The sequence below is a fragment of the Sturnira hondurensis genome, unplaced genomic scaffold (genome assembly GCF_014824575.4).
Source record: "Sturnira hondurensis isolate 20B ecotype Veracruz unplaced genomic scaffold, ASM1482457v3 Scaffold0007406, whole genome shotgun sequence".
NCBI classification, from domain to species: Eukaryota; Metazoa; Chordata; class Mammalia; order Chiroptera; family Phyllostomidae; genus Sturnira; species Sturnira hondurensis.
The window spans coordinates 3,698,763-3,723,949 of NW_028080037.1; the positions used below are offsets into that span (position 1 = coordinate 3,698,763).

The 25,187-nt window shown below is 59.2% G+C and overlaps 1 protein-coding gene across 1 annotated transcript; it reads right to left on the reverse strand.

Moving 5' to 3' along the window:
- Positions 1 to 3,572: 3,572 nt before the first annotated feature.
- Positions 3,573 to 24,868, reverse strand: BCL7A (BAF chromatin remodeling complex subunit BCL7A). The gene is made up of 7 exons (XM_037052014.1): positions 24,394 to 24,868; positions 23,926 to 24,021; positions 16,631 to 16,712; positions 13,860 to 13,956; positions 12,058 to 12,225; positions 8,632 to 8,753; positions 3,573 to 5,433 (listed from the first exon to the last, which is right to left on the reverse strand). The coding sequence occupies exons 2-7, from the start codon at positions 24,015 to 24,017 to the stop codon at positions 5,362 to 5,364; spliced, it is 633 nt and encodes a 210-aa protein (XP_036907909.1). The 5' UTR covers positions 24,018 to 24,021; positions 24,394 to 24,868; the 3' UTR covers positions 3,573 to 5,361.
- Positions 24,869 to 25,187: the final 319 nt, after the last annotated feature.

The window sequence follows — 25,187 nt, forward strand, 5'->3', positions numbered from 1 at the left end:
AACAGCTTGAGGATAACGACTGTGATGATAATAACAATAGTAGCTAACATTTATTGCAAATCACTATGTGTCAGGGTTTGTCCCAAGCATTTCACATGCTATTCATTTGATCCTCACAATGTCCTGAGTAGGCACTGTTATTCTCCCCACTTTCCAGATGAGGGAACTGGGGCCCAGGGAGGTTGAGATACTTACCTGAGGTCACACAGCGCTAAAGTGCTGGGTCCCTGAGGATTATAGAAAAGGCTGTCTTGAAAGTCCAAAATGGGTCCGTGTTATCCTCTGTTTATTTCTTGTCCTAGCTGTGAAACTTCCAAGTCCTTGTCCCGTGGGTGCACTGAAAGGAGAGCAGTCTGGAGGGGGAGAGGGACACCCCCAGTTAGGAGGCAGAGCCGCCATGTTGGTAACCACTCCTGGATGTGCCCGGGGAAACTCTCTGTGCCCCGGGTGAGAGGAGTCGGGCTCACATGGGAAAGGCCAGCGTGAGCGGACCTGAGCTATCGAGGGCGTGTACTGGCTCAGAACGGAAAGTTCTGGAGAAGAGCCAGCTTCAGGGCCAGCTGGGGCCAGGTACTTGGAGGCTGCTCTCAGAAAGCCCACAGTCACCATCTCGGAACTTGCTCCCGTGTTGTCTTCGGTCTCAGGCAGGCTTCTCCCCACCTTGGAGCCAAGGTGGCCCCGGCGGCTCAGCTCCGTTGAACAATGCCAGCCAGCACTCCATCAGAACTTCCTCCATGGTTCCCACAAAAAATCGCAGGAGCTGACTCTCACTGGGCCACTTTGGGTCATGTGATCACCCCTGAACCAATTGCTGTTGCCAGGGGGAAAGGGCCTAGGCCTGGGTCAAATGGCCGCCACCTTTGGGACAGAGAGTGGGTGAGGGGGACCCCTACTGGAAGAAGAAGGGAATGCAACTGGCAAAGGAGCTGGTGTGTCTCTGCCCCTGAAGAAGATGCGTCCTCATGCAGGCGGGGAAGGTAGACTCGGTGTCTAGGGGTTACAATCCCCTGAGACCAACCAGTGAGCTCCATGGCACTTGCTGGGCTGGTCAAGATGCTGACCTGGGCGAGAGCTTTCTCTAACTACCTCCCCCAGCTCACCTTTCCCTGCCCTACCTGCCTGGGGTACCCCTTGGCCCACCTCCCCTGGGGGTACGTAGCCCTTCCTGTTGGGCCTACTGTCCCGGTTCCCTGGTTGTCCTGCCCCCACCTCCTGTGCGGCCATTTCCACTCCATGCCGCCCTGGCAACCCTGACCTCCATCCAGCACAGCCCTGGCTCACAAACCTCCTCGTCCACAAGGGGAAACGAGCTTCCTGGTGGCACGCGGGCTCCTTCTACCACCATAGGAGGCTCATGGCCACGCCATCGAAATGCACCTCTCCTCAGCGCACCGGATGGCTCCCCTCTCTGCCCAGAGGGCAAGGGTCAAGTCTGAGTCACTGCTGACCCCGGCTCAGCACACCGAAGGTGCACAATGGGTGCGTGGAAGGCCTTGTGCGTGACTGCTCCCCGGTGGAGGGAGAGTGGAGGGAGACGGGGAAGCTGAGACAGAGGAGCCGAGAGGCAGAGCACAGGAAACGGAATGACTGAGGGACAGAGACCTGAGACGGAGGGGACAAGAGTGGCAGAGAGAGAGGGGAGGACCCGCAGAGACAGGTCTGGACGGAAAGGACCTTCTTCCTGGGCTGAGCCCCAGGGAACAGACACACAGGAAGGGCAGAACGGGGCGGGGGCGGGGGGTGAGGACACCAGCCACAGCCCTCGGTTCTCTTAAGCAAACAGGCTCCTAGGATCTGCATTGTGTCAAGCTGAACTTCCCATTTCAGGAGCTTATTTTGCTGAGCAACGAGTCCTGGTGAAAACACTGGAACGCTATGTAAGGGAGGGATGGGGAGAGAGGGGGGCACACACGCACACACGGAGAGAGAGAACATTTGCCTCCGGGTGGTCAGTGGCGAGAGACCAGAGCTGACTCAGCAATATTCCTACCCTTTCCTCATCAGGGCTCCCCCAGGGATGGGTGTCAGGTGAGGAAGTGAGAGGGACGGAGAAAAAAAGGGAACACAAAGACAACTCCCAGAGGGCATCTGAACTGAGGGGAGGGGCAAGGGCCCTGGGGGAAGGTTCTGGCTCTGGCCTGAACCCAAGTCCCCAGATGGGGAGTTAAGACAAGTCAAGACAAATTTGCAATCAGCCTCTCACTGTCCCTGCCTCAAGCCACAGCTTCCCAGAGTCAGGGCCAAGGCCAGGTCCCAGGCTGGAGGACCATGCGTGGCTTTTAGACCTGGGCTCTGACTGGCTATATGACTTTTGCACCAGGCAGTCCTGAAGTTGCCTGGCCGGCATAAGGTGGTCCATGACACTCACCCACAGCACCCACTGGTGCCTAATGATGGCAGTTAAGAGCAGACTGTGGGACAGGAGTGTCTGGTACAGAGTCAGGGCCACGCAGCTGAGGCGGACACCAGGGCAGCTGCTGACAGACATGCTCCCCATTGATGGGGTCTGACTCTTTATTGTGCTGCTACAGAGCCACAGGGCATTGTTCATGATCTGAAAGTTTTTTATTTTTCTGAAATGGAACCATTGTACATTGTACAAACCATATCTACTGATGGAATAAATAAGTGAAAAAATTATACTGCTGTACAACACACCAAAAAAAAAAAAAACCCACAAGAGGAAAAAAAATTAGATAATGTGAAAAAGTCTTTATACCTCTAACCAGGTCCTTGGCGGTAATGAACATTCCAAACCATGGCGTCGTTTGTAACAGGAGGTCACCACCCTATGAGTCGGTCAACTGCCTTCCGGGTTATGGGTGTTAAGTGCCAGCACTTTGTGGAATGTGTAGCCGCAGCGTCCCCAGCTTCAAGTTTCTCGGGGAGTGAGTTTGCCCTGGGAGCCCTTAAGGCCACGGGGCCTGGTGTCCGCGGAAGGCATTCGCTTGGGACCCCCGCCCTGGCTCGGCCAGCTGCAAGGTCTTAGCTTCTGCGGTGGGAGAAGGCGCGGGCGGGCGCGGGGAGGCTGGGGGACAGCGGCTCCGAGGAGCGGGCTGCGGGGAAGGAAGCACATCTGGATTTTCGCAGTCTCATTGTTCGCCGTGGAAGGCCTTCCCGGCCAGGGTCAAGTGCGGGCTGCTGGCGCTTGGCCTGGCGTGGCCTTGTCTGTCCGAACCACCGGCCCGTCCCTACCTTCAGGCACTTCAGAGAAAAACGAACGACAACCTCGGCGTCGTGGATGGCGTTGACTCCCCTCGCCTGTCTGGACAGGCCAACAGAAGGGGCGCAGGGCACCCCGACCGACTTGCTGTTTCTGTGGGCGCACGCGCACAGGTGTGCGCGCACGCGCGATGCGCTTTCAGCTGTCCTGGTTGTCACCTCTCGCTTCCCAGAAAGAGCAGGAAATAAACATCCAAATTCATCCTTTCTCAGAATGGAGTTTTGCTGCAAAGAAAAATGTGACTCAAACCCTACAGGATCTGGAGGTAAAGCCGCCTGGGGGGTCGCTGAGAGGTAACGTGGAGCCCGGTTCGGAGAGCTGACTGCCCGAGGGGCCAAACCGACAAGGATTTTTTTTTTTTAAGACAGAAACCTTTCGGCCACCGCTCACTTCAACATTGAGATTTGCAGAGTTTGTTTGTTTTCCCTTATTTCAGGAGACATTTTTGCATGAGGTATTTGAAATTCAGGAACATTTTGATTCTTCTCGAAGTGCAGGAAATAGATCGGCTCTTCTTTAAAAAAAAAAAAAAAAAGCAAGAGCCTCGCCCTCAGAAACTCGTAGAAAGTGGAACCTGGCAGACACTTCCATGGTGGTCGGGGGAGAGCGCCCGGCATCAAAGGTGGCACCCGAATATGCACCAATTAGCAAAAAAAAAACCAAAAAACGAAAAAGAAACAAAACCACCACCAAAACCCCGCAGCGCCCCCTCCCCCCAGCCACACACAACTCAAAGGGAGCTGGAATTCCAGTGCAGTAAAGAAAGCTCAGGGGAAGGGCTAAGGTCTGACAAGTCCATAGCGACTAAGGGCAAGGGGCCTCAGAGCCAAACATTTAGGTGGTTGGTCCAAGGGGGTGGCTCTGTTTCAGTGAGAGGAAGCTGCCCTGCGGCAGGCGGGAATGGGGATGGGGGTCCAACCGCCCCTTCCTGGAGGTGGGCAAAACTGTCCAACTCCTCCCTCTGGCCTCCACGGCTGAACCACCAAGGCCTGCTCCTGGCTGGGGACCCACGATGGAGTGTCCTGGGAATGAGACAAGATCCAACGGTTGGCTCCATGGGGTCAGGAACATGACGCAGAAGCAGGCGGATTTCCTGGACTGCAATCTCGCACTGCCCCCGCCCCAGGGTGGGGCCTGGGGGGTCCTGGAGAGGCAGAGGGCAGCAGGTTCCTGTGGATTTGAAATCCCAGCAACGTCCTGGCCTAGAAGAGGAAGTTCAGCAGCAGCTACTCCGGCTGTCTGCTGGCCGCCTCCTCAACCCTTTGATGGCGAAGAACCCATCCTGCCGTCGGCCATAGAAGCCATTCCATCTTTAGCGGCATTGGGGAAAGGAGAGTGGTGGGGGCAGAGGGCAGAAGCGCCAGAACAGTCTAAGGGTTCTGCGTGTCCATTTGGGACGCTTGGAAACACCAGGCTCAGATGCCCCGAGGAGGTGAGCATATCAAGTGGCTGGTGCTTGGGGACACAGTGCCCTGACATCTGAGACTCCTCGGACCTTGCAGGCTGGGCAGGTGGCCAAGGAGGTCCTACTCTCCAGCAGCCTCTGGCTCTCCTCCTCCCTGCCTGCTCTGTTCCCACTGAAGTCCCCGGGCAGGGAGGAGCGAGATGTGAGGGCCGGGGCAGTGGCAGCCTCAACAAAACCGAGAGGGCACTTTGCAAAGGGAGATGCAAAACAACCAGGAAAACATGCCAGAGGTCACCTCAAGGGCACAAGGCACAAAAAAGAAAGCGGGAGGAATCGGTGGAACAGTGACAAGCCCCGACGAAACGCGAATTCCTGATGGGTACCACCCTCAAATAGCTTATATCGTTAAAGAGAGACGTGGGTGGGTGGGTGGGTGGGGGGAACAATACAGCAGCAACGCAAACGTAATCTTGGCTTCAGAGACAGTGTCTGACACTCCTGAGCTGTCAACCCGCCTCCACAAGGACAGTCACTTCAAGATTCGAGTGTTTTGCTTCACAGCAGAAAGTTCTTCAGTGTCCGAGAAGTCGCGCCGTTCTAGGTTTTCTTGGATTTGCACTTGGTAAACTTGGAAAGTTAGTAGTTCCAACCCGAGGGCTCGCTCGGGGAAGCTGGAGAAGTAAGCCTGCGGATGGATCTCCCGGGAAACGCGGCCGGAGGCGGAGGCGGACGTCTACATCTCTTCCGAGTTTTGTTGCGAAGCCTCCAGTTTCATCTTTTTGGAGGGCGGCCCTCCTTCTAAATCCTTGGTGGGGGGGAGGAGAGAAAGAGGAGAATGGCAGGTTACCAGGCCAGGAGATTGATTAGGACAGCCGTGAGGTTCAAGGTCAGCCCCAGAGGGTACTGAGAGCAGGACCCTTGGCCGGCTCAGCAAGCGTGGACTTTTTTGGAGGCTCACGGAGCAGCGGGGGGCCTCTGGCCCACACTCCCCGTCTCCCAGGCCTCCAGTCACCCAGGTCCTGCCTGTTCCCATCACACCAGCCTCCCTCCAGGTGCCCCCCACCTCTAAGCTCTCCCTCCCTGTAACCCTCCTGGAGCAGATGTCCCCATTGTCCACCTTCCAACCTGTAATTCACAGCCACAGTAATTATTTACACACAAGTTTCAGGTTCACTTCTCCAAGCTTGAAGGCCTAAGCCAGCCTGGCCGGCACACAGCTGCTCCCCGAGGCCCAGCACAGGCCTAGCCAGGGCAGACGCCCAGCCTTTGTCACAGGTGCATGGGGATGTCGCTCTGGGGAAGGGGTCTGTGGTTTGTCACCAAATTCCCAAGAAGTCCCCTGACTCAAAAACAGGTTCAACGGTCACTCACCCCCAGCCTTCCGGGACCATCCCGCTGAGCCACCTCAGGCCTCTCCAACCTGACCTGTCACCTGAGACCCAGTCTTTTTTTACATTGAATTTACTGGAGGGACATCGGTGAGTGAAATCCAGGTGTCAGGGGTACAATTCCATGATGTATCACCTGCATTGTGTGGGGTGTGTGTTCGCCACTGAGACCAGCTCCTGACTTCACCTGTCCCCACTGGGGGCTGACCCGGGAGCCCAGGAGTCCCTCACCTCCTCTCCACCTCTGAAGACCCTCGAGCCCACCCCCTCTCCCTGGGCCCAGGCCCATGAGATGACACAGCAGCCCCCTGCAGAGTCTTCAGTGCAGCCGAGTGTCCGTCTCAGAACAGAAACGACACACAGAATCTGAAACCCACTGACACCAAACAAAATCGCAACCCCTCACCAGGCTGGGAAGGCCCGGAGGCCCCTGCCCCTGCCTCTTCCTTGCCCTCCAGTCTCCAGGGGCCTGGCCTCACGTTCCATCCCTCGGGCTGACATCCATGTCCAGACCTGGGCTCCTTCGGTTCCCCCTGCCTACACCGTTCTAGAACATTCCACTGATGTCAGGCTCCTTTGCGTTGCCCTGTGCTGGTCTCCCCCAGTGTGTGCTGTGACTTTGTCACCCCTGTGTCAGCCGCTCCCTGTCTTGGCTTCCCCGACCGAGACACCTGAACCCCACAGAAACAGGAAGGGACCCGTCTGCTGGTTCACCCTGGGTCTCTAGCACCTGCCACAGTGCCCGGTATACAGTGGGTGCCCAACTAATGTTGAATAGAGATCCCTGGCCTTGATGTAAGATGTGCGGGAGTTCCTTGGAGCCAATCCCGAGAGCAGATACCACAGAGAGACAGAGGAGGCGCTGTCTTCCCCTCCCTTTTTCCTGTCACCAGCGATTGGCAGCTCGATCCAGAGGCGCAGAGGAAGCGGGCCACTCTCTTTGAGGAAGGGGGGCCCTGCTCAGGAGAAGGTCGGGGCGTTCTTCAGAGCCCTTGGACGCGGGGGACAAGGCATGGGCTTGGCGATGTAACACAGAGAGGGGTGGAGTGCTGTACGTGATGGGGGGACTGGGGGACGGAGCGGGAGGGGGTCGGGGGTGAAGGAGAGAAGAGGCCTGTGAGCTCGGCAGGATGGACAGCAGGGAGAAGAGTGGGAAAGCTCCGATGGAGAGCCTGCTCCTCTCTTTGAAACAGGACTGGCCGCACCTGGACGTCGAGCCGTTGGCCTCGCTACAGCGCATCTGCGCCCTGCTCGCAGGCCTAGGGGCTTGGCTGTGTCTGTTCAGGCAGGAAAGCGCTGGAAGAGGCCCAGTTCCTGTCCAGGAGCCCAGCACTGGCAGTGGAGGTAGGGGCGGGTTAGAGCACGAGACCCCTCGATTTTTCAGGGGGGAAGGAGCACAAGATGCCCCCAGGGTGTGGAGCATCTAAGTTTCAAGCTGACCTTTCCTCCACTGAGTTCAGGAGGCTGGGAGACCCCAGCTCACTGGTGGGCTGTACAAACTACACATGAGGCTTCGATTTTTATTTTTCATCTGAGGGGCTTGGGCTGGACCTGAGGCTCCGTGGCCTGCTTTTCTCCATCAGGACCGGGGTCAGGCGTGCCCTCTGAACAGCTGCAGGCCAGACTGTTTCACACACGACCCCAGATTTATTTAACCAGGTCTCTTTCGACAAACTTCCTGCCCCCGCGGGCCTCTCCCATCCACACTGCCTCTGTGCCCCTGCGCGTTTGGGGGCTGTTCCGTGGGATGAAGGGATGGTGCACACCCACGGGTATGTAGATGCCCAGACCTGAGGGGCACGTCCCCTGGGAGGGCCTGACTGAAGGCCGCCCAACCTGCAGACCAAGTCCAGCTGAGCCCCATCCTCGACCCCGTTTCTGCCACCACGGGCCAGTCTCTCCTGAGGCACCAAGAGCCGCTCAGCACAGTGGACACAGTTTGTTGCTGACGCTGGGACACCACTGAGTCCCCACTCCTCTTCTGGGGGCACAGAGGGTGACAGTGGGGGCAGGGGGTGGCTGAAGCAGCACTGAGGCATGTCCCATGCGCAGCTTCGTCGGGTCACCCATATTCTGTCACCGTATTGCAGCCTGTCCTCGGGGTGGCTCTGGGTTCTCATTTTGGCAGCTGGAGACTCTGAGGCTTAGGATGTATGCTATGTGACAGAGCTGGAATTTGAACCCAGGCCACCTGCTTCTGCACCGTATGCCTCAGACCAGATTCGGACAGTGAGGACCCAGAAAGGGGGGCCAGGCAGGAGGGAGTGTGGTCTGTTGCAAAACGTTTCCAGAGAAAGCTTTCTCCAGCATTGAGGATTCTGGAAATTTATTTCCCCGGCTCTAAAGGCAGTTGGCTTCGGGTCACTGAGAGCAGGCAAGGCCTTTACGGGGGCAAACAAAGGACCCTCCTCTGGCTACACCCTGCGCTGCAGCCCCGGCACCCAGGGGGGCAACCCGGGAGGCTCAGGCGTCCTGCCCCGTGAACACACAGAAGTTCCAGTCGTCCAACGAGAAAGCAGCACAGCAAAATACCAAAACACCTTTCAACGTACCCCCGGCGCCCCAGTGGGCACCCAGCCGCCCTGGCTGCCCCTCTGAGACCTCGATCGAGGTACCTGAGAGATTGAGGACGCCTCTGCAGCCAGACCGGCCTCGGCAGACGGCTGCCGCTCGACCTTCTCTGAGCTGTTCATCGAGTTTTCCGCTGAAGATTGGGAATTCGGCTCGTCAGAAGCATCTGAAGGAAAAAGCAAGATGACAGAAGCTGTTTTCAGGCATGTGATTTGGGCGGCCAGATGGACCAGTTACTAAAAATACCAGGAAACTGGGCGTCCTGGCAGTCTGTCAGGGCTACAGTAAGCGAAGGTGGGGGCAGGGGATGGGGGAAGGGGAAGCCGGAAGGCCTCTTGCTTATTTTTTAGAGGTATCGTTTTAAGCAGTGAGGCCACGTGCTGGCCCTGTGACCTCTGACCCTTTCCTGCACACCCAGGGTGACCTCTGACCACCTGCCTCAAGGATGTGCCAGACTCATGCCACGTGCACATGGCGCCCTCTGGTGGACACGGCGCGCTCCAACCATGAAGCAGAAAACAGAAAAAAATCTAGGTGAAAATCCCGGATCATCTCACACCAACCGCAGCCACCGCCCCAGTCACATTTTAGAAGATTTAGTCCCATTTTTGTGGGTGTCGTCCCCTACCTGCACCTAAGTCTCCTCTCTCCCCACGTGGGGATCGCAGAGGATTCTGGAAGAATTTCTCACGTCTTTCAAATTCCTCTACACCCGAGAGTGTACAAGATGGCGGCACAGCATCCTGTCAGCAACTCCTTACTTAGCGAATCCCGTTCCGCCAGTTATCTGGGCTCTTTCCTCCTGCGCTGGGCTCCCTGCCCGCCCCCACCCCATCCACCCACCCTGCCCAGGGGCCCATTCTGCAGGAGCTCAGGACCCCAGGGACACAGGCCACCCTGGTTTATTTTTAAGTGCAGTGAAATACTCGAGAATGCCTCCCTTTGGAGGGTTTCTGAGACACCCCACCACGGCCTGAGCCGCGGCTTCCTGCTGCCACAGGTCGGGTCGGGGTCAGCCCTCTCCCGGGCTGGCTTCCGCCTAGGAGCGGGTGTCTGTTGATAGACAGGCCTGGGTTCCAGCGCTCCCACTGCCACCTGGGTCCTGTGGGGACCCGGCCCCTCCGCCTCAGATTCCCCTCCCCACCAGCCTGGTAAAACCAAGGCGGACAGTAGCCATCCTGGTGAGTCACCGAGGATTAATGGGGATGACAGGACAAGTACCCAAGCAGCGGAAGGACCCCAGGTGGGAGAGACTAAGGGGTGCTGTGGGGCACAGAAGCACGCTCCCCTGGAACCTGACATCTCTTCGGTATTTCCAGTTTTCCCTTTTGGGTTAAACGCCGCAGCGTTACCGGGCGGCCAGGCCACGCCACTCCTGGGGCCCCGCACTCACACCGCCATGCGAGCGTGCAAAGCAGCCCTATCCGAAGTGCCCAGGAGAAGGGAACGGCCCGAATGCAGACGAACGGAGGCGTGGACGGACGCCGGGTGGTCCGTCCGTGCAGTGGAACGTGACTCGCCATAGAAAGGAACGAAGCACCCACACACGCTACAGTGTGGGTGAGCCTCGAACACAGGATACTAAGTAACAACGCCAGACGCAAAACGCCACCTGCTGTACCACTCCCGTGTCCGGGGACTCTCAGGAACAGGTAAGTCCGCAGAGACGGAGAACAGAGAGAGGACGGTGGGTGCCAGGGCCGGGGAGTCACCCTGAGCCCTCGCCTGGCCCGAGCGCCCAGTGGGAACTGGCCTCGGAGCTCGAGGAGGGTGCAGGGCTCAGCGCAGGGGCCTGACTCTCTTAGCAGAACAGTACTGGAACTCACCCAGGGGAAATTATTTTCCTGGGGCCTAAATTTAGTCCAGGGAGTTTGAACATTATGTCATTCCCTGAACTCAGTCAGCAGTAAACAAGTTCAAAGCAAGGTCAACAGCTGGTGACCAACATACTCTGTCCACAGGCAGTGTGCACCCACCTGGGACGTGGGGAGCTCAGGCAGCCCCTAGCGGGGGGCTTGAGTGCAGGACCAGAGGCCTGGTGTGGCCCGGAGAGGACCCTGCTGTGGTTCCCACCTGGACCTGTAAGGCCTGTGGGTGGGAGGTACCGAAACTCGGCAGTTATGGAAGGAAGCCTTAACCCAGGACGTGATTCCTGTAACCGGTCCTTTAGAAGGAGACACAGCCCCCAAACATGGGCGAAACAAGGCCAAGGCCAGAGGGAAAGCAGGACAGGAAAGCAGCCGGGATGTGTCCCACTCCTGGTCCTGCGCAGCCCTGCCCCTGGCGCCCTGGGTCACTTCCTCCCTACGGCTGACCTGGCCCCTCTTAGCGCCAGGCTCGGCGGGGCATTTCACTCTCTCGCATGCTTTCCTGCAGTGACCTGGCCAGAGAGGCAACTTTTATATGTCTCGTTTTATAAACAAGGAAAGAGGAAGGTGTGCAGGAGGAGTCACTGCCAGCCCAAGGCCACATGGCTGGCAGGTGTCGCCCAGATGTGACCAGTCCGTCCCATGTCCAAGGCGCCCTGGCTCACGATCATGGGGCAGCCTGGGCGCTGTGACTCACGGCCTGGCCTCACAAAAAAGGAGGTACCGCACATGCTGGCCTGGGGAGGTTCAAATTAAAACAAGTACGGTTTCTTCCAAATCCTACAGCTTTCATTTCCCCCTAAAGTCGAAGCACCATCAGTCAAAGCATTGTAAGTCAGAGACCGTCGAAATGTAGCAGTTTTCATTTAAAGGAGTCTACAGACCTCAAAATATTCACACACACACCCATGCGCACGCTCACACAGCCAGACCCCTTCCTCCTGCCTCCTCCGCCCCGCCACCTTCTCCCACCTGGCCCAAGGCCGCGGCCCGGCCACTAGTCCCCTGCCCCCCCTTCCCATATGCTCCCAGTCACAGCAACCAAAGTGACCCTCAGGTCATGGCTCTCTGACTCCCAGGGGCTCCAGTCTCACTCGGCACGAAAGGCTGGTCTGCCTAGGAGCCTGTGGAACCCCACCCACTCCGGGCCCTGCCTCCTGTCTGGTCTCATCTCCAGTCTGGGCCCCTCACCTGCCCAGTCTGCCCAGGGCCGCACTGAGCGTGCTCCAGCCTCAGGCCCTTTGCACGGCTCCCCCTACTCGCGGCAGTTAGCCAGGCGGCTTGCGTCCTCCCCTCATTTGCTCGGTGAGGCTTTCCCTGACCCCCCGATTTAAAACCGCCACATGCCCCCATATTGGGGCAAGACACCTCACTCCCCTTTCTTATTTTATAATTCTCCAGAGCACTTATTTTCCAATTACCAGATTTGTGTGGTTTTTAAAGGGTACCCCTAAGAACATGAACCCAGGGATTGCCTTTCTGCTGGTGGCCTCCTGGGGCCGGCACGTGGCCGGGCCTCCTTTGAGTTCCTTCGGCACCTGCCTGAAGGAAAGGAAGGCTGGACAGAGAGAGGGCCTGATCCCCACCCCCCAGCACACAGACCTTCGGCCCCGGGGAGCTCCTTCCCCTCGGCCTGGGCCTCGTCGGCCTTGGAGCTGGCGCCATCACCGGGTGCTGATGAGCTGGGCTCCGGCGCAGGGCTGGGGTTGCTGCTATTCTCCTGCTTGATGGGCGAGGCCTCGGCGATGGAGCTCTGGTTGCTGTTATCATCTGTGGGGGGAGCAGAGCCCCGGGTGAGACCCCGCAGCGGCGGTGGAGGGGAGGCGGGACGGGGCGGGGCAGCCTCCCCACAACACCTCACTGCCTCAGCAGGACGGCTGTCCCCCCACCGGAGCCCGCGGGGGCATCCAGCCAGGCCCACACCTCTCCCAGCACTTTCCCACTCGTGTGCCCTCCCCGCACAGGTGCTGAAATGGAAACGAGTCCTGGGCCTCAGCTGGTTGGGGCATCACCCCAGTATGTCATGGGGGCGGGTTCCACCCCCCCCCCCCCCCGTCGGGGCACATACAGGAAGCAGCCAGCACATACAACAAGCCAATGTCTCTCTGTCTCTCAAATTAATAAATTTTAAAAAAATTTAAATAAAATAAAGTGGAAATGATACCGGGAAGGCGAGCATGGCTCCTGGTCTGCTCAGCATTCTAGATTTTTTTTTCTGGAGTGTTACTCTAGATTCTTCTAGCGGCCGCACACTTGGATCCTGCCTCCAGAGGACAGCGCACGCGAGCACAGGCATTTATGAACTTCCCGCCTCTTGGCAAGTGACCGCACCTTACTCTGAGCCTCACTTTCCTCATCTGTATAGTGGGGTTTGTTTTCAGGATGAAACCAGGTGATGAAATGGGCTTATTAGCAGGCACTTGGCACCTTATGACAGATTCTTAAATGTCAGTTACTAATATGCCAAGCCTTTAAGAAATTATCTACTTAGCCCTGGCTAGTGTGGCTCAGTCGACTGAGCGCCAGCCTGCAAACCAAAGGGTCCCTGGTTCGATTCCCAGTCAGGGCACATGCCTGGGTTGCAGGCCAGGTCCCCAGTTGGGGGATGCACAAGAGGCAACAGATCAATGTTTTTCTCCGTGTCTTCTCCCTCAACTTCCCCTCTGTCTAAAAAATAAATAAATAAAACCTTTAAAAGAAAGAAAGAAAGAAAAAACAGTGGGGTCAACACAACTGCCGATGGGCTGAGGCAGGTCCCCAGCCTGGACTTGCTCGGTGGGACAATGGTGAGAGCTTTTGAAATGAGACAACAAAGAAAGACAGGCTGAAGCAACACAGCACATGGGACGTACAGTCATCTGCGCAGTACGTCAGGCCTAGGTGGGGAAAAGAACAGTGTTATGTCCCAGAACACCTCTGGCGATAAATGTTTTTTGTGAGCCTCACCTGAGGACACTTTTTCATTGCCTTTAGAAAGAGAGGTAGGGAGAGAGAGAAACGTCGACTGGTTGCCTACTGTACACACCTGAACCAAGGATTGTACGCACTGGAATTGGGGGTTAAATCTGCAACCCAGACACATGCCCTGACCGGGAATCGAACCTGCAACATCTTGGGTATGAGACGATGCTCCAACCCAGCCACACCAGCCAGGGCGCCTGTGAGATTTTGTCCCTGCATGAGAAGAGGCTCTTACTTGATGTTTCCTGGCGTGTTGGGCTGGGGAAGGAACTTTCTTCCCCTTCCCTGAGCCTGCTCCTTGGCACCGAGGCCCAGTCCTGCCGGGCCCTCCTACCCCAGGCCTGGAATGTGAACGGACCTGCCGGGGGAGCACAACACGGCCGGCCGAGGGCAGCGCCCCAGCCAGGGCCCTGGCAGGCCCGGGCCGGCGGCGGGGAGCTCACCGTGCATGTCCATCATCCCCGGGGAAGAGCTGTTCTCCGGCGTGGTCACCTCAGAGCCGCACTTCTCATCTTTGCCCTTTTTCTTGTTCTTGTTTTTCTGGAGGAGAAAACGGAGCAGAAGCCGAGTCACCACCCCGCGTGCACACAGGAGCAGGACCCTGGAGGGTGGCACGAGTGTTTTATTCTGCTGACTCATCTCAGAGCCTGTAAGTCTCCGGAGGGCTCTCGGTGGCCTCTACTGGACGTGTCCCACTAGGGGGACCCACCTGCTCTGGAACCAGGGCCCTGCAGAGGTGGGGGCTCCGGGGCTGGGGGGTGCGGCTAAACCCTCCTGACTGGCAGGAGGCGGCTCCTCCTTCAGGGAGAGGGTCTGGGGAAAAGGCCACCACGGTCACCTTCCTGGGCCGGTACGGCGAAGCCAGGGGAGCCAAGGAGAAACGCGGAGTCCACACGTCCCCACTGCACCACAGAGCAAGACCAGGGGAGGCGGGAGGGGGAGGGTGTGCTTTTTGCGCGTGGTTCCGTGTCTTACAACTGGAACAGGACAGCGTGAGAAGCAACGTATGTCTATCGGGAGGAGACTCGTTAAACAAATCACAGAGCATTCATTCAGTGTAGGGTGATGTCACAATCATCGAGAATAAGGCAGCGCTTGGTGTAATGACGGGGAACCATCTGCAAAAATGTCAACGTCGAACACATCTCCAGTGTCTCCAAGACGCTTGCATAACAGGCGTGGAGGCGAACACTGCCATTTCTGGGCCAGGAGAGAACAAATGGATACGCGTGTTTGGGGGCAGCCGGGAAGGGTGAGCCCTGGGTGTCTCCCAGGAAGGAGCTAAGCGGGGTGGGGGGTGTATGGGGGGATGGGGAACAATTTACAGAAAGATACACAGTATACAAAGGCACATTTGAAGACTACGCTAACCTATAAAGACAGAAAGTAGATGGTGGTTTCCAGGCTCCTGGGTTGGGGGCAGTGGCGGTAGCCAAGGTCTTTTGGGGTGACGACCACGTTCTGGAACCACAGCAGTGACACAGACACAACTGAATATCGGAGCCCTGACCACTTTAAGCGAGTGACTTGTGTGGCAGACGAATGGGCTCAGGTTAAAACGTTCTTTTTTTTCAGGGTGACGATTGAATTTTATAACACTTTTTATCTATTTAAAAGAAAGTTTTCATGTTCTGAAGGGAAAAAAAGGGTGTAACCATGTTGCAATTGGGTGTTTAAAGAAAAAAGAACGGCTGTCGTCCACCAGGCCACAACTATCAGAGATGCGGACTCAGCCGACTGGGGCAGGGCCCAGGGACCCGCATTTCTCCAAGATTCCCAGGGGACCCGATGCTCAGCCAGGCATGCGACCCACCGCCCTCCAGGGAGTGGGGGTGGGGAAATGCCCGTCTGTCCGTCCTGGCCCCCAGAAGACAGGGAATGAGCCTTTCTTGAGTGCCGTCTGAGTAGCCACGCTGGGGTGAGGCCTCTCGGGTGACGCGTCACCTCAGCTCTGCTGCAGACACCCCAGGACCTGGGTGTCACTGCTCGGTTGCACAAAAGAAGGGACTAAGGCCCAGCGCGGTGGGGTCCCCTGCCCAGCGTCACGGGGTCGCCAGGGACTGGTCTGTCCAACCCCAAATCCAGCAGGCTCTCTGCCCAGCCCGGGGCAGCCCACTCTCTCCCGACGGCCCATATATTATATTTTCTCCTTGAGCACAATCCATTTGGCACTCGCTCCCCTGCTGTCTGTTTCATGCTATTCTATAATTATCTTCCCCCAACGAGATTATAAATTCCTTGAGAGCAGGGATCGCGTCTTCTCAAATGCAACGGCGTTTTCCCAGCACCTGACGGTGTGCACGGCACAGACAGTGGCCGAGCCGCAGCTGCCGCGGAGGAGCCTGGCAGCACGCTGCTCCCCATCCACCGCCGCCTGCACCAAAGGCCGAGAAGGCCCAGGTCTCGGGGCCTCTGGGGAAGGCAGCCCTGGGAGGCTCCATGGGCCCGGGCCAGAACCAGGAGGGGCAACAGAAGACGGCGGAGGGGGGCTTTAACCCTGCCTGTAACGGCCCCTGGAAACCTGCCAATCATGACTGTGCGGCCAGGAGCGGATGAGACCACGTGGCTTAGCGGGAGCTGAGCAGAGCCGCCCTCCTGGAGGGAGAGGACCGTGCACAGGACAGGCACCCCAAGCACAAGGAGGAGCCCGTGCAAAGGGCCTAGAGGTGGGACCGGTCAGGATTTGGACTGGCAATGACAGTGGCTGGCCTGGGCACCACTAAGGGGCCAGGAGGGACTATCAAGGACGGGTCCCTCCCTAAGATCCGGCACAGCCGCCAGGGCTCCCTCTAGTGGTCACAGCCGCCGCCCCACCCAGAGCCACCCAGGCCTCCCTGCGCAGAACTCTCTCTGCAGGGAGAGGAGGGAAGGCTCTCCGGGAGCTGGGAGAGCAAGTGTGCTCTGAGTCAGACACACCGACACCTGCTGGGCGGCTCTTCGCCTCTCCGAGCCTGGGCCCCCACTCGTACAAGAGGACAGTGGTCAGCTCCACAGACTCGGTGTGAAGACGGAAGGAGGTGACCCCTGGCACATGTACAGCCTGGTGTGACAATGACTGTGGGTGCCACCATGGCTGCCCCCAAACCATGGTGCCCAGGACCCCGAGGAGGGACATGTCTGCCCACAGGTGTGTCCTCGTTGACAAACCAGGGGGCACTCAGCCCAAGAGAGGACACGCAGGGGACACTCCGGGGGACAGGCCCCTCATACTCACGTCATCAACCTTTGGCTCTGTCACAGGGACCCACTTGTAGATTCTCAGGGATGTGTCGCCCACGGTCACCCACTTCTTCTCCCTGCGGGGGAGGAGGGAGAGCCTGTTACCAGGGGCCTCGGGGGCAGCGCCCTGCCCCTCCGTGGGGGCACTGGCTGCACTCCCTCGGGGCAGCTGTGGTACAATGACCCCTCGGGTTAAGAGAACAAGTTCCAGGTCCCAGTTGGAATCCCAGCTCTGATGGTCACTGGGCCCCTGGGCAAGTCACTGCCACCAGAGGCTCCCTGTCCCCATCTTCAGGACCACGTATGGCTGTCGGTCCCTCCAGGCTGCTGTGAGGCTCACCTAAGACAACGCCTGGTCAAGTCTCCCTGGTACCTTGGTTGGGCGGTGGCGATGGCTCCTCTGGATGAGGGGGACCGGGCCCCACGGAGCCAGCAAACGGGGCCACCCAAACCCTCAGGGCAGCAAAGAGGGCTTCAGGCCAGCCAGGTGTTTCCTCCTGGGGGTGGGGTGGGGGACTGAGGTCAGGGGAAGGGAAGCAGGGCCACACATCTGGACTAACCACCCCGCCTCCACCATCAGGAGGGGCGGAGCAGGCGGCAGAGCAGGGGCAAAGCTGCATGCCCAGCGGCCCAAGGGCGGCCCCCAGGCACCAATCCTGAGGTGCGGGGGCTTCGGCCCGTGTTTCAGGGTCTGAAGGCCCACGTCTGTGCAGCTGCCCCGCCCCCTGCTGGCCGCACCCTGAGCTCCTGGGGACAGTGTGCAGGGCGCCCACTGCTACAGGCAGGTTTGTGGGTGGAGAGGAGAGAATCACGGGCCGTGAGGAGGCAAAGGGGTGAGTGTTTTCTTTAAGGTTTTATGTATTTACTTTTGGAGAGAGGGGAAGGGAAGGAGAGAGGGAGACAGTGACGTGAGAAATACATCAATCAGTTGCCTCTGGTTCGCACTGTGACCCGGGATGGAACCCGCAACCCAGGCCTGTGCCGCAACTGGGATCCGATGACCCACCGCTTCGCTGGACGACGCCTGACCCACTGGGCCTCAGCGGTCAGGGTGTGACTGGTTTTCATTAAGGACAATAAGGACCACCCTCCTCCCCCCACCACTCTGCTCCAAGCCATTGTCATTCTCTACCAGGAGTGTCCCACCCGAGGCCCTCGGGCCACATGTAGCCCAGGATGGCTGTGAACGTGGCCCAACACAAAATCGTACACTTACTTAAAACACCGATATTTTTTTGTGATTACACGTCACAGCATATTTAATGTGTGGCTCAGAGACACCAAAAGTTTGAACACCCCTGTGATTCCCTAAACCAGGTCGTATCACTTCCTACCCCAAACACAGAGAGTGACACCCAGAGGCCACACACCAGAGGGCACCTAGGCTCTGGGAGAACCCGCCAGAGGGACAGTGGGGATTCGAACCCCAGCAGCTCTGCCTCCAGGGTCCGAGCTCCCAGCACCAGGCTCTGCCATCCCAGGACAGGCAGGAGGTCAGAAGGGCCTGCCGTCTGCTCCATGAGGAAATCAGCTGATACGAGGGACCCGCAGTGGGAGGCGGGGGCCAGGCACGCACCTGCACAGGCGGTGTCACTGCTGGGAGCCCTCGGCAGTTTCAGTGACCAGGTTCCACTCGAACTGAGGACCATGCGTGGCCTGAGCCCCTGTGTGGGTGAGCTGCCCAACACCTCCCGAAGCTTCCCCACCCAGATCTCAGCCTTGGGTCCTCCCCTCCATGTTGCAGGGGTGGGGAGGGTGCCTCGTGCGCTGCTTGTAAGACCTGATACAGCCACCACAGCGGGTTCTGGGTGCCCGAGCCCACTCGAAACCAGCCAACCGCACCCTGGACACCTCCGCTCCCAACACTGCCTGCTCGGGGCCCACCCGTTCACTCTGGGGGAAGCTGGGCCCTCGCTCTGATGGTTGTACCAGTGGCTGTTTTGTGTGTTTGATGCGCTAGGTGCTGTACACACTTGCTCTAATCTACCCATGATCTTGGGCAGCAGGAACTGTCATGGTCCCCACTCGGTCCCCACTCAACAGATAAAGAAAGTGAGGCCCGGGGAGCGGGGAGGGGAAGTCACCCCCCCCCAGAGCCAGTACTCAGATGCTTCTCCACCCTGTCCCTGACCCTTTCATCCCAGAAAGGAGGACATCCAGGCAGGTATGTAAGTCACTGCCTCCCCGCCTCCCAGGGGTGGGATGGACAATCCTCTACCCTAGTCTTTCCCCACCTCCACTCTGAATGGTCAGAAGGTGCCAGGAAGGGACAGGGGCGTTCCGAGAAACAGTCTCAGTGACAAAGCAACAATCATAATAGCCATTGTGTGCTGAAGCTTCGTGCCCAGCATTTTATTTACGTGCCCTCTCTCCCAGAGATGGCCAACGGGCCTGTGAAATGGGGGGGCTACTATCACACCACTCCACAGATCGGGGGACGGGAGGCCCAGAGAAATCATTCCACTAGTTCATGGTCACACACAGCTGGTCAGGGGCAGAATCCGGCCTGGACACAGGCTCTGACGCCAGGGCCCACCCTCTGCTGCTCCGTCCCCCGTGGAAACTAGGAACCCACTCCCAAGGTGCCAACCGCCGGGACCCTGTGCAAGTGACCACAGGTGCGCTTATACTCACAAGCCCTCCACTGACATTCTGGGCGGGGCCCCAGAAGCTCAGCAAATCCATGGCCTCATTGTGGTTCAAAAAACAAACAAACAAACAAACAAACAAACAAACAGTTGACTTGCAACACACAAGGCACCTTCCCAGACAGGATGAGTGTTTGCAGGGCAGGCCTCCTCAGAGAGCTTACCAGCCTTGCAGGTCATGAGGGTCACCCTGGCTGGCGACCCCTGGCCCGAGCCCTCAGCCCCCCAAGCTTCAGCTGCATTTCTAGGTGCGGCCGCTGAGGGCTGCGGGGCAGCGGGTGGAGTGTTAAGAACCCTAGTTAAGAACCCGCCCTGGGGCCTGCCCCACCTGGGCAGAGGGGGCGCCAGGAGCTCAGGTGTAGTCCCTGAGCAAGCACCAGGGAGGGCCAGAGGGGGTTTCGCAGACGTGAGCTCTGGGGGGCTCACCAAGTGGGTGGCTTGGCAGCGCNCCCAAGCTTCAGCTGCATTTCTAGGTGCGGCCGCTGAGGGCTGCAGGGCAGCAGGTGGAGTGTTAAGAACCCTAGTTAAGAACCCGCCCTGGGGCCTGCCCCACCTGGGCAGAGGGGGCGCCAGGAGCTCAGGTGTAGTCCCTGAGCAAGCACCAGGGAGGGCCAGAGGGGGTTTCGCAGACGTGAGCTCTGGGGGGCTCACCAAGTGGGTGGCTTGGCAGCGCCTTGAGAAACGTCACCCGGGCTCAGAGGAGCAGCTGAGTTCCCACTCCCGCCCCCACCCCCCACCCAGGTCACACGGCCCCCACCCCAATGAAGGTATTCAGCTGTAGCTATTACCTCACATCGTGGGCGGCGAACAAGTGGCCAACAGGCGTGCTGTCTCCAGCCTACCTACTGCTGTGGCTCAGTGGACTGAGTGCTGGCCTGCGAACCAAAGGGTCGCCGATTCAGTTCCCAGTCAGGGCACACGCCTGGGTTGCCAGCCAGGCCCCCAATAGGGGGGCGCTCGAGAAACAACTACACATTGCTGTTTCTCTCAGTCTCTTCCTCCCTCCCTTCCCAACTCTAAAAATAAAATAAAAATACAATCTTTTAAAAAGTCTGAATCAATGGCTAAGCTTTACCAAATTCATAAATTCAGCAACCTTGCATGAAGCCACTCCTGCATGCACCCTGGGCCCTTCTGCCCGCATGGCCCCCTGTTACCAGCCATGCTTAGGTCTCTCTCTCTTCCCACCAGACTTGGGCTCCTGGATGAAAAAACTAAAGGAGGACTGGCTATAGAAACAGAACCCCGACCCCGCCACCCCAGCACAGGCTCCTATGCAATCTGCAAGCACCCATTCTGGGTTCTCCAGGCCAAGGCCAATTTCCAATGTTCTCCCAGGTCCAGGTCCAAGGGCAAGGCCATCCTGGGTCACCCGGCTCCTTGAAAGAGAGCTCGAACTCCCTCACTTTGTGGTCACCCCCACAGCGCTAGTTTTTGACACCTCGGGAGGCCTTCCCCTCACTTGTCCTGCCCTGTGCCTGGCGGGAGGGCACCCCCGGGGGGGGGGGTGCTGAGGTGAGGCCCTAGGCACACACCAGCCCCCGCCCCTGCCCAGCAACCGGTGGGAAGTTCTCTCTTTGTATCCAGAAAGTCACTGAGGGACTCTTCAGACCAAAGGCCCAGGGGGTCCCCGGCCTAAGCCTAGTTCTCAGCTTAAACCTTCGCTTCCTGTCCAGGGACCCCCCCACCTCCTCTGCCTCGCCACACTGGGCCTCCTGGCCCTGGCCCAGTTTCCCGAAAAGGGGCCACCATTTTCTCCTCCCTTCAGCCATCTTCTGGCTGCTTCACACTCCGCCACCCTGCCCTGCTGGGACACCAGAAAGAGGGGAAGAGGAGGAACCGCCGCTGTGGACGGGGTGGTCACGGCTGGCTGCTGGCTTCTCCCAGGGGGGGAGGCGGGCAGTGCTGGCAGAGGGGTTGGCTGGGGGTCACCGGGGCTGGGCAGAAGTACGGCCCAAGGCTTCCTGGCTGGGTAGTGTGCCAGACCCCTCCACCGTCCTCTGCGTAGAACAGAGAATGCTGACTTAAACCTGAATTTCACATAAACAATGGACTTCCCCCCCTTTTTTATGTCTCATATAGTGCATGAGGCATACTTAGGATTTTTTAAAGTATGTTTAAAAATTATTTTGTTTACCTGAAGTTCAAATTTAACTTGGCATCCTGTCTTTTATTTATATATGTATGTGTGTGTATGTATGTATTGCTACATCTGGCAACCCAGCCTCCAGCCAGTGGCCAGGTGCATGGTTGGTGGCCGCACAGTTAATAAACAACCCAAAGTCTGGAGGGCTGGCTGGGGAATCTGTCCTAGAGGCTTCTGGCAGGTGAGATTTGGTTTCTCCCAGCTGGGGAAACCCAAGAAATAAGGCAAAGCCTTTTTTGCTTAGAAGGGGCAGGGGGGAAAAGAACAAGAAAAAAAACCCGGCGAAATGTATGTTTGTGTCTGCAGAGTCCACCCTACAACAAAGACGACATTTAACGATGCCCCCCGTGGGCCGGGATAAGGGATCTTATTCCGGGGTGGGGGCGAGGGGCAGGAAGCAGCGCAGGACCCCCCTGGCGGCCAGGGTTAGAGAAGTTCCAGGGTTTGCCCAAGGTCACCGCACGGAAGTGACTCGGCCGCTCCGCCCTGAGGTCCCAAAGCCTGAGGTCGTTAGAGAACTGGAGTAGTTTCCCAAAACACAGGGAGGGAGGAGATCCGTCCTCTTCCCCTCCCCCCAAAAGCGGCCGGGCCTACAGCGGGGCTCGGGGTGGGAAACCCCCTCGCTCCATCTGCCTTCCCCGCAAAGCAGCTGGCAGGCGGGCCCTACGGGAGCAGCTGGCAGGGTGCAGGGCGACCTGGGGCAGAAGGTCCCACCACGCCTTATGGAACAGAGAATGGGTGGCAGCTCGCCCCTTGTGCCCTTCTCACCTCCGGGCGGCGACAGAAGGGACTCAGCCCAGACTCGAGTTCTTTCTTTGCACAGGCGGGAAGGGGACAACTCCAGGCTCCCCAACCCCCCGGGGAGGGGAGCACGGGAGAAGGGGCCGTGGGCTTGTTTTCCTGTGTGTGTTTTGGCCTGCATCTGTTTCTGCCATTTTTAAATGGCTACAGTCGGCCGCGGGGTGCCCTGCCGCGAGGGGAGCTCCCACGGCCCCCGAGGACTTGGTTCTCAACTTTGGAAGGCCTCCCCTTCTCACGGTTCTGAAAATTCTTTGTCCCATTGGAGCCAAACCCAGCCCTCCGCCGGGCATCCGGCCATCTGCAGGCAGCCCTTTTCCATAGGAGGCCCGGGAGCACGTGGACTTTATTGATTTTCCTCTTGCCTTTTTTGTTGGGTTGGACTCAGAAAGGACAGCTAACTTGCGACCCGGCTAGACAGGATCCTCGCCCCCTGTGGTTTTTAGAGACCAAGGCGTTACTCAAGAAATGACACCCCTAAACATAAACACAAGCCGCCACGGGGGGCCTGACCAATTTTCAGGCTTTAAATAAAGGGCCGGGGCGAACCCGCTGGCGCTGACACTCCAGAGCGTCGCTCCTCTCCCTCCCTGACCCTGGTGAAGCCGTGGGAAAAAAAAATAATAAAGTTGAAACCAGGGAGCTGGGAGTTTTCAACAAGTCCGCCCTAACCTGGCGATCCGCTGCGCCTTGGGCCTGGCTCTCGGGCCGACTCCGAGTCAGACCCCGCCGAGGCCGAGCGAGCGGTCGGTCCTACTAATTACCATGAGGCCACGCCGGACACTCGAGCGCAAGCTGGAAGCCAACCCCGAGTCCCCTTGTCCCCCCCACTCAGAGAACAAAACAACGGCTCCCTCCGCAAAACAAACACGAGCTGCTGGCTTGGGAAAGGCAAACGCGGCCCAGGACCGTTTCTGGCCAAAAACAGTCGCTCGCCCGAGCCCCGCGCCCGGGTGCCGGGCGGAGACGGCGCAGGGGGTGCCCGGGGCCCCGGGCCCCGCGGCGTCCCCTCCTCGCGCTCGCCCCCATCTTGCTTCCCCGCCTAGAGCCCTCGCTCCAGGCAGCCCAAAGCGCTAAATTTAAACGGCTCGCGCTCTGCAAACTCCGCAGACTCGAGGGCGCCGGGCCTGGGAGGCGGGGAGCGAGCGAGCGAGCAGCGAGGGAACGAGGGAGCCAGCCAGGGAGGGAGCGAGGGAGGGAGGCCCGGCGCGGGCAAGGGCGCGGGGGCCGGCACACTGCGCCGCCCGGGGCGCGCGGGGAGGAGACGGAGACGGCGGCGGCCCGCTCGGCGCTGCACAATGGAGCTCGCGCTCTCCCCTCCGCCGCCAGCATCGCGGCCCCGGCGCGCGGGAAGCCGCTTTCATGTGACTTGCACAAAACGAAATGGCTTCTGGGGCCGGCCTCGAGCCCCCCTCCCGGGAGCCGAGCGCCGCGGCGGGGACTGCCCGCCGCTCGGCCACCCGGCCCGGGGCGCCCCCGCCTCCGGGCTGCCTCTGCCGCCGCCGCGCCAGGTGGGCGACAGGCGCGAGCGCACCTGGGCAGCGGCCGCGGCCCCCGCCTCGCGCAGGTGACCCGGCTGGCGCGCCGCCCGCCCTCTCCAACTCCCGGGCCCGCGGGCGACCGGGCGCTGCGCCCGCCGGCTTTTTGTATGTGATCTGGGGTCGGGCGGCCGCGGCGCCCAGCGGCGCCTCCGCTTACCATTTGCGCACTTTCTCGATAGCCGCCATGACCCTCTTGATATCATCTTTGGCCCGGCTCCTGGTCTCGGCTCGAACCGACCTGCCCGACATGGTTCTGGCGGGGAGAGAGAGGCTGCGAGCGCGCCGCCGGGTCCTGCTCGCGCTCCGCGGCGGCCACACTCGCGCCCGCCCGCCGCTCACTCACTCACACACAGACTCACACACACTCACACACTCACACACATACACACACACACACAAAGCCGGGGCCGCCGCGCGCCCGGGCCCAGTGCGCAAGCGCCGGGCGGCAGCTGCACCGAGCAGGGGGCGCAGCGCCGCCGCGGCCGCCAGCAGTGCGGCCTCCGGGCGCCGCCGCCGCGGGGCCATCAGCCTCCAACCCACCGTAGGGAGGCAGCGAAGGGCGCCCGGCGACCCAGTCCCCGGCACGCGGCGGGGGCGGCGGGCCCGCAGGCGCGCAGAAACTCACCCGGAGGCCGCAGGTGCCGCGGGGTGCCCCGGGGAGGGCGGGCTGGCCGCGGAGGGGGCGCCTTCCGTAGGAGCCAGCCCGGCGGCCGATCCACCGCCCCGGGTTTGCGGCAGTAACGCAAGTTTCCTGCGGGGCTGTTGACTTCGCGGAGTTGAACACGGCCATCCAGAACGGGAGGTGCTCTTGGAGAGTTGAGAAACACTCTGCCGAGTGTTGACACGCGAGCTGGGACGTCGCTTCCCTTTCCTGCGTCCTTTTGGAAAACTGGGGTCGGAGGAAAGCTGTCTGGGGCGGAGCAGATCACGAGAGACACTCGCCCTTGTTTACTAAATGGCTTTCAGCAGGGAAAGTTCAATGAGGATCAGCATCTTGGAGGACTCTGGATGCTGATTCTTCCCCACCCAGCCACGGGGACAGCTCTGTGGAGGAATCTACAGTTATCAGGACAACCCAGGTGCCACGCCTTTGTGTTCAGGTGCCGCTAAGCCGACTAGACCAGAACTAATTCACGGATGGATGCTGGGGAAGGTGGGAGTGACCCCGTCAGCAAGCTCGGGCCTTGGAGAGAGGCTCTTACAGCACACATGGGGAAACTGAGTCATGGGGAAGTTCAAGGTCACAGCCATAGCTAGCTCTTTGACTCCCACTCATTCTAGAACTGAACAGTTTGCCCTGATGTGGGTAGAAAAGCTATTGGGGGGGGTGGAGTCGGGGGCTGCCCTGCAGGCCTTTTACTGGGCATGTCTTCTCACCACTCTGAACCCCAAGTTCCTAGTGGGAAAGATGAAGAGAAC

Coding starts and splice junctions, on each gene's coding strand:
- BCL7A (XM_037052014.1), bottom strand. CDS start 24,017: ATGTCGGGCAGGTCGGTTCGAGCCGAGACCAGGAGCCGGGCCAAAGAT. Junction 12,226..13,859: donor GGGGATGATGGACATGCACG/GTGAGCTCCCCG, acceptor CTCCCCCCACAG/ATGATAACAGCAACCAGAGC. Junction 8,754..12,057: donor GGAGCTCCCCGGGGCCGAAG/GTCTGTGTGCTG, acceptor TTTTTCCTTCAG/ATGCTTCTGACGAGCCGAAT.